We start from the raw sequence: 13569 nt of genomic DNA, 5'->3' as shown, positions 1-13569 counted from the left end.
ATGCCATGCGCTGAGGTGAAGCCAACAGAACGCCCATCCCAGCCGCAGCCAGCTGAGCCAGCGCACTGCAGCCGTGGAAGCGAAGTTATGGTCCGGCCCAGGGTGCCTGAGCTTGCTTTCGAGCTATAGAAATTAAACGAAACCTTTAATATGGAATTTAAGAATGCTGTATTCAACGCTGCAAAAGATGGCAAGCTTAAGCGTCTCAAGGTACGTCATATCTAGCATCTGACAAAGCTGCGTCAGTTGATGTCGTCTTATGTTTTGTTAGGCTTAGTTGTTGCTTTCGCTCTGAACACAATTTTCTATTGAATGAAGTGTTTTTGCTTAAGTGGTGTAGTCATACCTTTGTTTCGGTGTTCAGTTATAAACTTATTTGGGTCGAGTTCCAGGTTATTGCGTCATTTGCTTACTACCGATAATGAAGGCTGATCGCTTTCCCGACTCAGCTGTGGGATCAAAACGCTTTGTGTTCACTCTTTGAGATGCTTTATCGCAAAGCGCCGTTGTGTTCATTACGTAAGCGCTTGTTGTGTTGAAGCTCAGTTTTTGTAGCATTGCGTTACTCGGAGTACGCACTTGATTAGAGAAATCAAGGAATCGTGTTGCCCATGACTCACGTCGGAATTCGCGAGAAACAAAACAAGCGAACATCCTGTTTTTGGCGCTGGACAGCTCATCACGCATGTGCTGTGGTCAGCTCGTGCCAGTCTCAGCGATCTTATTTGCCTTGTTATGAAATCTTGGGCACCATATTGACATGCTCATCGCGCGTCCCGTTTCACGGGAGAAGGGCATGTTTACGCTATTCGCTTCGATTCCACTCTGTAATACATACGCCGTTGCCAGCAGGAGCCAAACAAGTACTACACTAGTACTATCGTAGAGAGGTTGCCAACCCGCAAACTGAACACAGCTGAACACAGGCAAACACAACAAAGTGCGAAGTGCAAATACGTGCTATGTAAAAAGTTGAAGAATGTCGGATTGGTAATGGGATGTCACGCTAACGGCAACTTTAAAACTGACAATTTAGTAACCCTCATCGAGTGACAGTACTTACATAGCCTTAAAAAAAAATTAAATTAATAACAGGATCTTCTACAACAGGCTGCCTCCTTTTTTTCTTTGACCCATATGTGTCCTTGTTTTAGTTGTACTAATTTTGACAAAATTGGGTTGTGTAGGTGTTTTTGGACCATAGACCAAAGGAGGAAGTCCAAATGTTGGTTTCTGCCACAACTAATGGAGCGACACCACTAGTGATGGCATCTCGAAATGGCCATCTTGATGTGACCGACTATCTTCTTGACAGATGCAACGCTGACATTGAGCAGGTAACAAACCACTGTGCCATTTGCAATGTGGTACAAAAGCGTTTTACTTTGTGGAGATAGTTGGAATAATGTGTTGTCTTGGGCATTAAATCAGTCAGACAGCCTCTTAAGCCCGTTTCACATGGTGCGATATTGTCTGCAAATTCGCAGCTGCGGGAAATAGGCCGCCGGACTCTTCGTGCGTCCGATTTTTCGATGTTCGGCGTGCTGAACTTCTCTGCGAAAATGCAGATGTGGTGGAAACAGATGACCAATAGGTGGTAGCTCACCTTGTTTATTTTACTTTGTTTCATTAAGTACGTTAATAAAACTTTCATAAGTTTAAATATATAGTTTAGAAACATTGCAGAGTCGTTATTTTAGCAAAAAAGTTGGTAATACATAACACCGAACAGTATGCGAGTTTGCAAACCCTGTGCTACGAGTATGCGAAAAACGCAGCTGCTGTGGATCCTTGTGAAACGGGATTGCGAATTTCGCATTTGCGGAAATCATAGCTGCAAAAAAACACTACAATATCGCACCATGTGAAACGGGCTTTAGTGAAGTTATTTTAAATGGCTTAGTGGATATGACTTATGGTTTCTGTTCGTCATGTTTTAGTCAGCGTTAACACTTTTAAGATGACCTTTTCACTGATAACTGTGAGTGTATGAAAGAATTAGAAACCACTACACCCCTGGTAAATGTCTTGTTCCTGTCCCAAGAATCGAGATATTGTGTGAACAAGCAATTTTTGTCTCCTGTTTTCTGGTATCATTGGTCATGCACTTCAGTCTGTAGAGCTCGCAAGTTACAACTAGCATGTGGTTTAGTTCCTACGTCATGGAACCAGCCTTGCTGAGCTGGGTGCACGAGTCTGCGATTTTTGAGCAAAATAAAAAAAATAAAAGAACTCACCCCTGTTCTATTTCTGTATGGAAGGGGAACCTTGTGCGCCAAAAATGAAACTTAATAAGCGGTAGTCACCCGGTTGCATTGTAAACATAAAAATTATTCCACATTAAGGCTGGTTTTTGGCATATTCTGTCATGGTAAAATCATCAAGCGCACCTATCACATTAGTTTGTGACAGTGTTATTGTTTTTGAAAGCTTCATAAAGTGAGAACAAGCTTCACGTGAACCGTTCGGAAAGCATCCCACAGGATTTCAACTTACACATGTTCACTTCAGCCACAAGAACATCGACGAGTATTATTGTTATCCTGTCTATTTGTTAGTAGTTGCAGTAAGTAAACTGCAGTAAGCCGACTTTAAGGGGATCGGTGTTAGCTTGGTCTTTGTAAGCTGTCTTTTTCACGATGTGTGTTGCAGTGCAGCCTACTCGTAAAGAAAAATGCGATGCGAACGGGGTGCGATAACGCTATCACATTCCACTCTTAATGGCAAAGCTTTTCAACTTACACAGGTTCACTTTACCCACAAGAACATCGATGAAAATTATTGTTATCCTGTCTATTTGTTAGTAGTTGCAGTAAGTAAACTGCAGTAAGCCGACTTTAAGGGGATCGGTGTTAGCTTGGTCTTTGTAAGCTGGCTTTCCCACGATGTGTGTTGCAGTGCAGCCTACTCATAAAGAAAAATGCGATGCGAACGGGGCGTGATAACGCTATCACGTACCACTCTTAAAGGCGAAGCTTTTCAACTTACACAGGTTCACTTCACCCACAAGAACATCGACGAAAATTATTGTTATCCTGTCTATTTGTTAGTAGTTGCAGTAAGTAAACTGCAGTAAGCCGACTTTAAGGGGATCGGTGTTAGCTTGGTCTTTCTAAGCTGGCTTTCCCACGATGTGTGTTGCAGTGCAGCCTACTCATAAAGAAAAATGCGATGTGAACGGGGCGCGATAATGCTATCACGTACCACTCTTAAAGGCGAAGCTTAAGCGTCGTCCAATTTTTCTAGCAACTTAATTTTTGTTTCTTTATGTGTGTCTGTGTGTGAGTACTACAGTTCTTTCTCAGCAGGAACAATGTGAAGTTACTACAAATTTGTTATTGTCATGCCAAGTAATGAACTCTGCAGCTGCTGTGCTGCCATTGTAGTCAAGTGAGATGTGTTTTGCACGAACTTTGTGCAAGTATGGCATGCTTTTTCATTCGTCTGCTGCTGGATCAGTGCTGTGTTTATGTTCTTCGGCCTTCTTTGAATGAAAGTTTTTGTGTGTGGGTGGAAGGAACGTTATTGGATCGGATATGAAACACAACTTTTGAACTGATCAGAAGTGGCCATAGTGCTAGAAGACACGGACAAGAACGAGAGAACAGGGGACTAGTTAGCGCTCGTCCTGTTCTCTCGTTCTTGTCCATGTCTTCTAGCGCTATGACCACCTCTGATGTACCTAACCAACTAGCCCAAAAAGCCATACTTTTGAACTGAGAGTCGTAGACACTGTTTTCAATCATTTTAACCCCTGAAGTGTTTTTTAGCTTGTAAATGGATTTTTGGCAGTCTGTGACAATCAGCTGTGTTTTGGAGTCATATTTGCATAGATCATAGCCATAATATTGGTTGTCATTCATCTAATTCTTCCTGAATGCTCTCACTGAATCTGTTGCAACAATTATAATGTGTTGGCAATGGGTTGTAGTCCGTGTTTTTATGATTAATGTCGGATACTTAGAAACACCGCAGGAGTTGACTCTAAAGCCTCAGCCACACTGGAAAACGCACGCAGACCGCCGATGGTGGTAAAACGCTGCTGCGGCAGGCTTTCTTTTACTCTGCTTGTAGGTGCGAGATACGGCGTGCTTTTTCATTCGTCTGCTGACAGATCAGTGCTGTGTTTACGTTCTTCGGCCTTGTTCTTAATGCAAGTCGTGCCAGGATATGACGACAACGTTGCCACTGTGATCATTATCATGTTGGTGTGCTTCCTTTGTTGTAATGTCGCCGCGTTCGAGACAAGGCGAATGAAGTACTGGGTGTCACCTCTGAATCCTTGTATTCAGATTTCCCGGATTACGGTTTCGGTTTTGTTCGAGACTTTAGTTCGACCGTATTATACTGTACCCGTATTTTGCAGGCTATAACTCGCACCTTTGTATAAGTTGCACCCTCCTAAAAACGGCAATTCTTCCAAAAAAAAAAAAAACGTTTGTAAGTCGTACTGGTGTACAAGACGTACTTGTTCGTTCGGTAAACGATTGAAAAAAATTAGTGATGTTTCACTCCGTAAACGCGGGTCACATGCAAGTGTATGGGTGCCATTCCTACATAAAAGGCACACCAGGCGCATTTCTGCAATCTTGGTCGCTGCGATGTTCCATATAATGTACAAAGGCGGTAACATCGTCTTCGTGCGCTGTATGCGTTACGTGCAAGTGAAAGCGTGCGACGGTGAGCCGAATCGCGCACAGAGGAGGAAAGCGGGATGGTATTGCGGGAGGGAGGGGGTTGGCTTGTACTCTGGTAGCAACTGTGAAGTTTGTGCAACGGCGCCCGCTGTATCTTGAAAGCAATCTGTAGATGCGACAACTTCGGGGTCGGTTGATTCGCGGTTGGCCTGCAGCCCCTTGCGTTGCTGCTCCATCTTCGCACGGCGTGCGGGAACTCGATAGCGCGCACAGAACCCATAGCTATTAAGTGGCAGAGGAAGCCAACCTAGCGTGCTTTGTGTGGGCATAGCCTCCAATCCGATTTTGATGGCAGTTTTGCCGGGGAAGGAAACGTACACAAGTCGCACCGGTGTATAAGACGCACCGGCAAAAAATTCAGAAAGAAACCACGAAATATACTCCGGAAAATACGGTATATACATACTAATTTCGCATCAACAAAGTTCCACCACAACAAAATTTTTCACGTGTCCCGTGATTTTCGTTGTAGCGGTACTCGACTGTACGTTTGTATATATAGTCGACTCTCGTCACAACGGACCCTAATAATCCAAAAAAGAAAAATGATGTTTTATCCGAAGTCCATAGTATCCGAAACTGGAGGCCACTGCCGAAACACCAAAAGATTGTCAAATAGTCACTGCATGTTTCGACTACCGCCAGAACGTCTCAACATGTCGTCAGAAAAAACGGGAAAAAAACTACGAAAGGGAACCACTCAGGAAGAAATGCATGTGTACTTTCCACATGTTTGGCGGAAAAAGTTGTGTGCAGTGCATTACTGGGGCGCAATCGAGGTCGTTGTTTGGAGCGCAGATTCAATTTCGCCAGGCCCGGCCTAAGTCAACCGTGCACGGCGTAACTGAATGCGCGCTCCAAACGGCGATCTCCAATCGCGCCCCTGCCTTCACCTACGCTGCTAATGTGAATTACCGTATGTACTCCCAGAAATCCAATGCAAAGTTGGGTGGTGCGTTTATTATGCAGGGTAAATTTTAAGGTGTTTTATGAGTAATTGTTCTTTGTGAAACTGCTCCAAATTTGGAATTTACTGCTTCAAAACGGAGGGTTTTTTTTACGTAACCTCCTCCAAATTTGGATTTTCCTGCTCCAAAAATTGCTCCAAATCCTATTTTGGCTGTTGCACCACTGCATTCCCTAGTTTATGACAGGTTACACTAGACAGAAGAAGAAAAGTTTTGTTTGCTTATTTTACTGCATACAGCCACTGCAAATAATTGACAATTTAGACAGCGAGTAAACAAGCTGAGAAATGCCTCTGTGCACATGGGTCCTTACAGTACATGATTTGCTTGTTGTGGATCCATGTTTACATGAAGTGCTGCAACATCTATAGCTGTTCACTGAGGTAGCCTGAAAATGAAAGTGCAACAACATAAATTGAAGCTTCTTAGGCAATTTGTTTAGCAAGTATAGTGATTTTGCCATTTAGATAAGAGAAATCCAATTGCCACAGACCATGGAGGCCCGACTCTTTCAAGCAGAATGTTCTGAAGTTGATTTCATGCATATTAAGTGCTTGATTTTTATACTTTCTGGGCAACTGTGCTTCTGGATAGCAATTTCAACATCTATTATCGAAGAGCTGGTGTTTAATGTTTCGGTTTTAACTCGATAGCATCAAGGGCCCCGTGTGTAGAAAATCCGGTGTTGGCGTCAGCGTGCTGCTAAGAAAATCATCCCGAACCACCCCGACCACGCAGGCCCTCCGCGTGGCACAGAGTTGTTAGTGAACTAATTGCATTTCTCAATACAAAATCCGTCAGAAAAATCGTGAAGTACGACTTAACCCTAACCTACAGACATGATAGCATCGGATTGTAATTTGAATGTACGAGAAAACATAATTCTGTTACGAGGAAACTCAAGCACAAAACCCTTTTCCAGTATTTCTACTGTAGAACAGTGGCATGCTAGATTACTTGTTAAAACACCATCCAGATGACGCTCGCCTTCTCTACAGTTAAAACTGGGACTTAGCCTGCCTAATGCGTTTTGGAGCACGCACGCCTCAGGTCAACAGCAAACAATTAATAAAGTAATAAAATAAAAGGTTCAGGGCTTTCACATTTTGATATAAGACGGCTTATATTGCCCCTTTAAAAATGTCTTCGCAGCAATGCATTTGTGTTAAAAATTGAAGCTGACTTTAAGGGGATCGGTGTTAGCTTGGTCTTTCTAAGCTGGCTTTCCCACGATGTGTGTTGCAGTGCAGCCTACTTGTAAAGAAAAATTCGATGCGAACGGGGCCTGATAACGCTATCGCGTTCCACTCTTAAAGGCTAACCTTAAACGTCCTCCAATTTTTCTAGCAACTTAATTTGTGTGTGTGTGTGTGTGTGTGTGTGTGTGTGTGTGTGTGTGTGTGTGTGTGTGTGTGTGTGTGTGTGTGTGTGTGTGTGTGTGTGAATACTGCAGTTCTTTCTCTGCAGGAACAATATGAAGTTACTACATATTTGTTATGGTCATGCCAAGTAATGAACTCTGCAGCTGCTGTGTAGCTTTTTAATTATGAATTTCTAAGTTCCATAAGACTCACCACATTGAAATTTTAATATGCAACGCAATTACTGGTCAGTAGTTCTTTTTCTTTTTAATACATCGTTGTCATTGTACTTAGAAACTGTGCTTTGCAAGATTGTTTTGTTGCACCCACTGCAGTGGCCGCATTTTAGTGAGGGTGAAATACAAAAACTTTCATTTGCATAAATATACATATAAAGTACCCCGGGGGTCCAAATTAATCCGCAGTCCCCAACTACGAGGTGCCTCAAAATCAAATTGTGGTTTTGGCACTTAAAACTCCATAATTTTATATATATATTTTTTTTTCATTGTTTCATTCTAAGGTTCATTATTCATGAAGCTAATTGTTGTTTTGGCTGCAGGTAGGCTCGGTGAGCTTTGAAGGTGAGACCATCGAAGGTGCTCCGCCGCTGTGGTGTGCGGCAGCAGCGGGCCACCTCAGTGTAGTGCAGAGGCTGGTTGAACGGGGTGCGCGCGTGAATGCTACCACACGGACCAATTCTACGCCACTGCGAGCCGCGTGCTTCGACGGACACCTTGCCATTGTGCGGTACCTAGTGGAGCGCGGTGCTGACCTAGAAATTGCCAACCGCCATGGGCACACCTGTCTCATGATTGCCTGCTACAAGGGGCACCTGGACATCGCCAGCTACCTCGTTGCTCAAGGCGCCCACGTCAACCGCAAGAGCGCCAAAGGTGTGCCCGGTGAAGTTTAGAAGATTAGCTTGACAAAATAGGCATCGATTGAGGGCTTACATTTGGGCATTGTGACACATGGTTTTTGGACTGCTTCAACTAATTGCAGAAGATAACCTACATAATTCTTGGGGCTGTTGGGAGAGTGCATGAACATCTGTATGCATTCTCCCAACAGTCCCAAGTTGATTACGGCCACATTCGGAGAGTTCTTGTTGAAAATATATATTATATAGGCCAGTGGAAGGAGTACAAAATTTTGTTTGCCTCTAACATAGCATCAAATAATTTTGTTGTCATGTTTCTCCAGCTCCCTTTGGTTCCTTTATCATGGTGCACCTTTGTATGTGATCACACGTTGGGTCGAGCAGGCCAAACTGAAAAGGCCCATTGTTTTGTCCAGGAAACACTGCTCTGCACGACTGTGCCGAATCTGGGAGCCTTGACATTCTGCGGTTGCTTCTAGAACATGGAGCCAGGGCTGAGCGAGATGCATATGGCCTCACACCACTTCTGGCTGCAGCAGTTGCAGGCCATGCCCCAGTGGTGGAGTTTGTTTCCTCGTTGCCCGACTGCCCACGGGAGCAACGTGTGGAGGCTTTGGAGCTACTGGGGGCCACTTTCGTGGACAAGAAGCGCGACTCACCCCGTGCCCTGGCTCTCTGGCGCAGGCAAGTAGCATTCATTTCTATTTTAATGCAGCTTCACTCTGGTAGTTTATTCACGGTCACTGCGTGAATCTGAAAAACTAACATTACGAGAAAGCAGGAAGGCTCTTCTGATTGCTTTGTTGTGTCGTGCCTAATGAATTGCAGTAACTTCTGAGCCACATCACTTGGGTTTCCTGCAATGAACAGCCTTAGTATAGTGAGCTATACGGAAAAGTACACATTTCAGAGCATGAAGTTTGCTAAAGCGAACTTCAGGATAGCTAGGTGATGTGAAAAATGCTCTGGCCAAATCGGAGCTTTCCAGAGAGAGTGTTGCTTTGAACTTTTGCTCTAAGCAAACGCCATTACCCACACTGCAAAGAATGTGTTAATGTGGAGGAAGCATCAAAAGCCTTCGATGCTTTTGACATTGCTTAACACAGCAAGCAACATGCTGCTGGGGACATATGTCAGACTAATTATTTAGTACATCGCTTTCTATATTGAACTCTCAAAAGAACACCTACCAGTTCGATATAGACCTTTTCATCAGGTGAGAAGAAAAGAGCATGAGGCAAGCCTTTCCTCCTCTCTGGCTTGTGCGAGCCGGCTTAGCTCTGCTTCAATGTGTTGCTGACGCATGCTGTGAAATGATTTGTAGATGCTTTAACTCGTTCTCCTTGAAATTTGTGTGATGTCAGTTCACGGAAGTTGGTCGGGGAACCACTGTGTAGCCTTAATGAGATGCAGAATTTCTCGTGGCTGCGCAAACACGAGACGTGCATCATCAGTCACCGCATGTGTATATTTTGTGAACTATTTTGGCTGTATCGGTTCTCACTCAAACCGAAGAGAATGAAGAGAGCCGGTGTCTGAATTGCCAACATGAATTGGAATATCTTCTCATTATCTGATTGCTTGGTGTGGGAACTAAAACATAAAAGTGCATGCTCATGTATGGCCCACCTATGCAACCCCAAAACATCCAAGTGCCAATTGGTATAAAATATTTGCATCAACCACTGGCATTGTTCTCACACATTTCATGCCTAGTATACTTGAAATCACTATGCTATGTCTATGCTGGCTTTCTGAATGAGGCCGTTAGCATTGCTCAACGGAGCGATCACTGCGGTTGGTAAACCAGCATGATACATGCAGTCAAACCTCGTTAATATAAGTTGGCTGGGAACGACATTTAGGTACGCACTAAACAATGTACGGATTAACTGCCAATGCCAGTTTAACGGCTACTTACCGGCCGGAAAAGAACTACATCACAATGCTCTCAAACACACACACTCAGACAGGCTTTATTTGTGGGTAGTCAGCGAAAAATCGGTTATCTTCACTTGCCGCCGTCGTGGTGGCCTTGCTGCAACGATGGCATCTTCGAACAAAACACTACAACACCACGTGGTGACCGCAAGCACACTGGCAGAATGAAGAAAAAACTCCGATAGGCGAAGCATCAAGTGCTATAGCAAATTAGTAGACGACTATTCGAACTAAGGATAGTAGTTTCATCGGTCGTATAAACTTGTAAACATTCGCTTACTAACTAAATTAACAAGCACGGTGTAAAGCGTGCACAGGTAAACTTGAACGCATCTCGCTTGATGACCGGTGCGGCTTCTACTCTGCCAACAAATGCGTTCGCGCCTGTGCCGGCTGTCGGTGTTGTCGCGCGCACCGTATCTTGAAAGCGACCTCCACATGGCTCTGACCTTTGTATGCGCTGTGCTTACGCCGCTCAGTTTCCGTTGAAGCGACAGACCGCACAAACCTTTGCTCGCTGCGGCGGCCGCGCTTCCCCACGCCTGTGTGGGGGAAAGCACAAAAGCAACAAAAGCGCCACCGCTTCAAACTCTTCGCACCCAGTCGCGGCCTCCGCCCTGTTCGGCGCTGCTTCCGCACCAAAAGAGAAAGGGAGAAAGCGCGTAACTGCGCGCTGTTCTCTTTCGCGGCCATCGGTGAGGCGGCGTTTATTCGTATCAACCGACGTGGGTCGAAAATCGATTCGTAACAACCGTTCTCTAGCACGTTGCAAAGTAATGGGGCTTGGCCAGAACCACAGAAAAATTTGTATCATCCGGAAATTCGTATTAGCCGTGATCGGTATCATCGAGATTCCACTGTATCTTCATTGCCTCAAGAGCACACATTTTTCCACGTTATCCAAGCACTCAGAGCAGCTGAGGCTGTAGCCTTCCACATTCACTCAGATGCGCCGGTACAGGACGAACGCACGTTAGAGCAGACGAGCACAGGATCCACTGTTCCCTTCACTCGTGTCTGATTCACGATGTCGGTGATGAAGTTGTGTTCAGCGCATTGGTCCGCCGACACAATCTTGTTGACCGTGGACCCGTCAACGGCTTCTGAAAAAGCTGACAACTCAGTCGAAACATTGCGAAAGCTGGCGATGGCTTCGTTGGACTCTAACACTTTCCACTGATGTCATTGGCACCGCGGAAACCGGCATGATGGAAGCAGTTTTAGATTTTTTCTTTCTTAATGTCAACCCAGATGCTACGGTGACATCAGATTTCATTTATCTCCGCGCTCGACTCCGTAATCGGCCACGGCGGCCGCATTTCGATGGGGGCGAAATGCGAAAACACCTGTGTACTTAGATTTAGGTGCACGTTAAAAGAACCCCAGGTGGTCCAAATTTCCGGAGTCCCCCACTAATGTGTGCCTCATAATCAGATCGTGATTTTGGCACGTAAAACCCCATAATTTAATTTTTTTTTAGGCACCTATTCCTGCGTTGCGTGTCGGTGTAACTGAGAGAAAGAGAAGAGCGAAGGGTGAAATAGCGAATGTGGAGCGCAACGGGGGATGAATGATGGTGATAATGAAGAGAGCATGAGGAGGGCACCGCTCAGGAAAGCCAACTTCTAGGGAGTTTCACACTGTTTGAAGTTCAATATACCGGTAATGGCTGCTACTTTTGTTCATTGTAACCATATATTTTGCTATATATTCTCGTTGTAACATTACGGTGTGAGAATTTGTTCTATAGAAGGATTGAGTCGATGTAAACGGGTTCAGTATAGCAGGTTTCGACTGTATTTATAGTATTTGAGATGAAGAAAGAAAGAAGAATATAATAAAGAACAAGTTAAATATTTGTGAACTGCGGCGCTGTTTGAATGGCGTTCTTCTTTCACCAGTTCACCGTTCCAAAAGAATCGCTTACTTTGACGAAGGATTCTATAGGTTTGTGTGCACAACTGCTTGGTTGGCATCAACCCAGTATTTCCCACTGCCATTTGACATTGCACAAAGCTAGTGCAGTGGTCAATGGTAGACCTTATACAGTAGTATTTTGCACACCTACATTGTTGTATGCAGGGCCCTGGAAGAGCGCTGCCTTGACCCTCCACTGCCCAAGCCTTTGAGGCCATCTACTGCTGCCTATGGCCATGCAATGGAAGCCAGCTCCCCAGCTGACCTGGATGACCTTCTCTGCGAGCCAGACCAAATGCGCATGCAGGTCAGGAAGCTAGAAGTTCGAGCTTCAGAATTCTGGGTACTTGTGTAGTGATTTGCGAAATCTATGGCCGAGTCGAAAAAGAAGTGATGTGGGGATTATTCTTAATTGTCTATATCAAACAATTGAGGTGCATCTCTTTGTGGGCACAGCTTCTAGGTGCCCGTTCCTGCGGCGAGCATTGGCTTTGTCCCACGTAACCAAGCGAACAAGCACAGCAAAGGATAAAAGTGAAGCCGGAGCGCAGCGGGAGATGAAAGACTGCGATAGCGAAGAGCGCGAGGAGGGAAGCAGAGTAAAAGGGTGCAGTGGAACCATGAAGCAGGAAGTGGTGGAAGAGAGTATGGCACAAGGGTGAGAAAGAAAGTGGAGTACCAGCGGCGACCAGGCATGCAGGGAGGACGGAAAGAAATCACTGGCGTGGGCTTCGGACCCACTGCGCATGTGCTACTTTGCCTCCCGCCACCACTAGAGAATGTACGAACCACGTGTTCCTATGTTCACACTTTCTTTCTGAACAAATAGCGATGCAACCGGTGGAAACGCTTCGTCTGCCGCTGCTGCTAAACGAACTGCCTGAGCAGAGGCTCAGCACCGCCGTCGAGAGGACCCTGTCGTTCAGAATGAAATTTTTTGCCACAGTATATCGCGAATTCGAGACACCTAAACAGCTGTGCTCAAAATTCGCATTAGGGAGTATTGTAATCGTCGGTAAATTTTTTCAAATTTTGAAATGACTTTACACCTTAGATGCTGAATGGTTCAATGTCATGTGCTTTATTTAGCAGGACCATGTGGCGGTCTGCTCATTGTTTTTCTTTTTTCTTCAGCCTTGTGGTCTCTATCACCCGATTTTACAATCGCCCTGCTGTACGGTGTCCTTGGAAAAAGAGAGGGAAATACAGTTGAGTCCTGGTACAACGAAATTCACGGGACACGCGAAAAATTTCGTTGTGGTGGAACTTTGTTGACGCAAAATTAGTATGTATGTATACGTACGCCAAACGGCAAAGCTGCGAACGAAGCCGAAACCATTGTCCAGGAAATCTTTGCGATGGCGTGGGGGCAATGGTTGAGACGTACCGAAGGCGGTCAATAAAGTGTCAACTTCACAAGAGAATGCATTTCGCGCCGCTGTTACAGCATTTTTCGTACATCGCGGCAGACGCCTAACTCAACGCGCGTGCCCGGTCGTTCGCGAAACACTCATATTGTGGCACATGCACCGTCGCAATGAAGCGGTTTGAATTATCGCAATTTCATTGCATATTTATGACAAAGTTGGCAAACTTGGCAAGCTTGCGCTTACCGGAAGTTTTATTTCCAAAAGTCGGAAAGCCTGGATTTCTTACACTTCTTGGCAAGCAAAGGCGTTATGCGAGTCTCACAGTCCGTTAAAAGAGCCATCGCAATGTCATTGTTGTGGGCTCTGATAACTTTTAAGACGAGGTCAAAAGGATCCATTACTTTCAAAGCAGTCGCCGGAGTCAGTGTGTCT

At 45.0% G+C, this 13569-nt stretch overlaps 1 protein-coding gene across 1 annotated transcript in view; it reads left to right on the top strand.

Annotated features, from left to right (window-relative positions):
• Window positions 1–35: 35 nt before the first annotated feature.
• The window catches only part of LOC119442230 (protein fem-1 homolog CG6966), a 28082-nt gene continuing 14548 nt past the window's right edge, over window positions 36–13569 (top strand). Inside the window, exons 1-5 of the mRNA XM_037707025.2 lie at window positions 36–210; window positions 1188–1337; window positions 7589–7922; window positions 8326–8593; window positions 11933–12074. Coding sequence (XP_037562953.1) covers window positions 151–210; window positions 1188–1337; window positions 7589–7922; window positions 8326–8593; window positions 11933–12074 — 954 coding nt within the window. The 5' untranslated portion in view covers window positions 36–150. The remainder of the gene's footprint in view (window positions 211–1187; window positions 1338–7588; window positions 7923–8325; window positions 8594–11932; window positions 12075–13569) is intronic.

This window comes from Dermacentor silvarum, chromosome 2, assembly GCF_013339745.2.
Source record: "Dermacentor silvarum isolate Dsil-2018 chromosome 2, BIME_Dsil_1.4, whole genome shotgun sequence".
Taxonomy (NCBI): Eukaryota; Metazoa; Arthropoda; class Arachnida; order Ixodida; family Ixodidae; genus Dermacentor; species Dermacentor silvarum.
The sequence above is the reverse complement of the archived record's forward strand: the minus strand, read 5'-3'. Positions and strand labels throughout refer to the sequence as shown.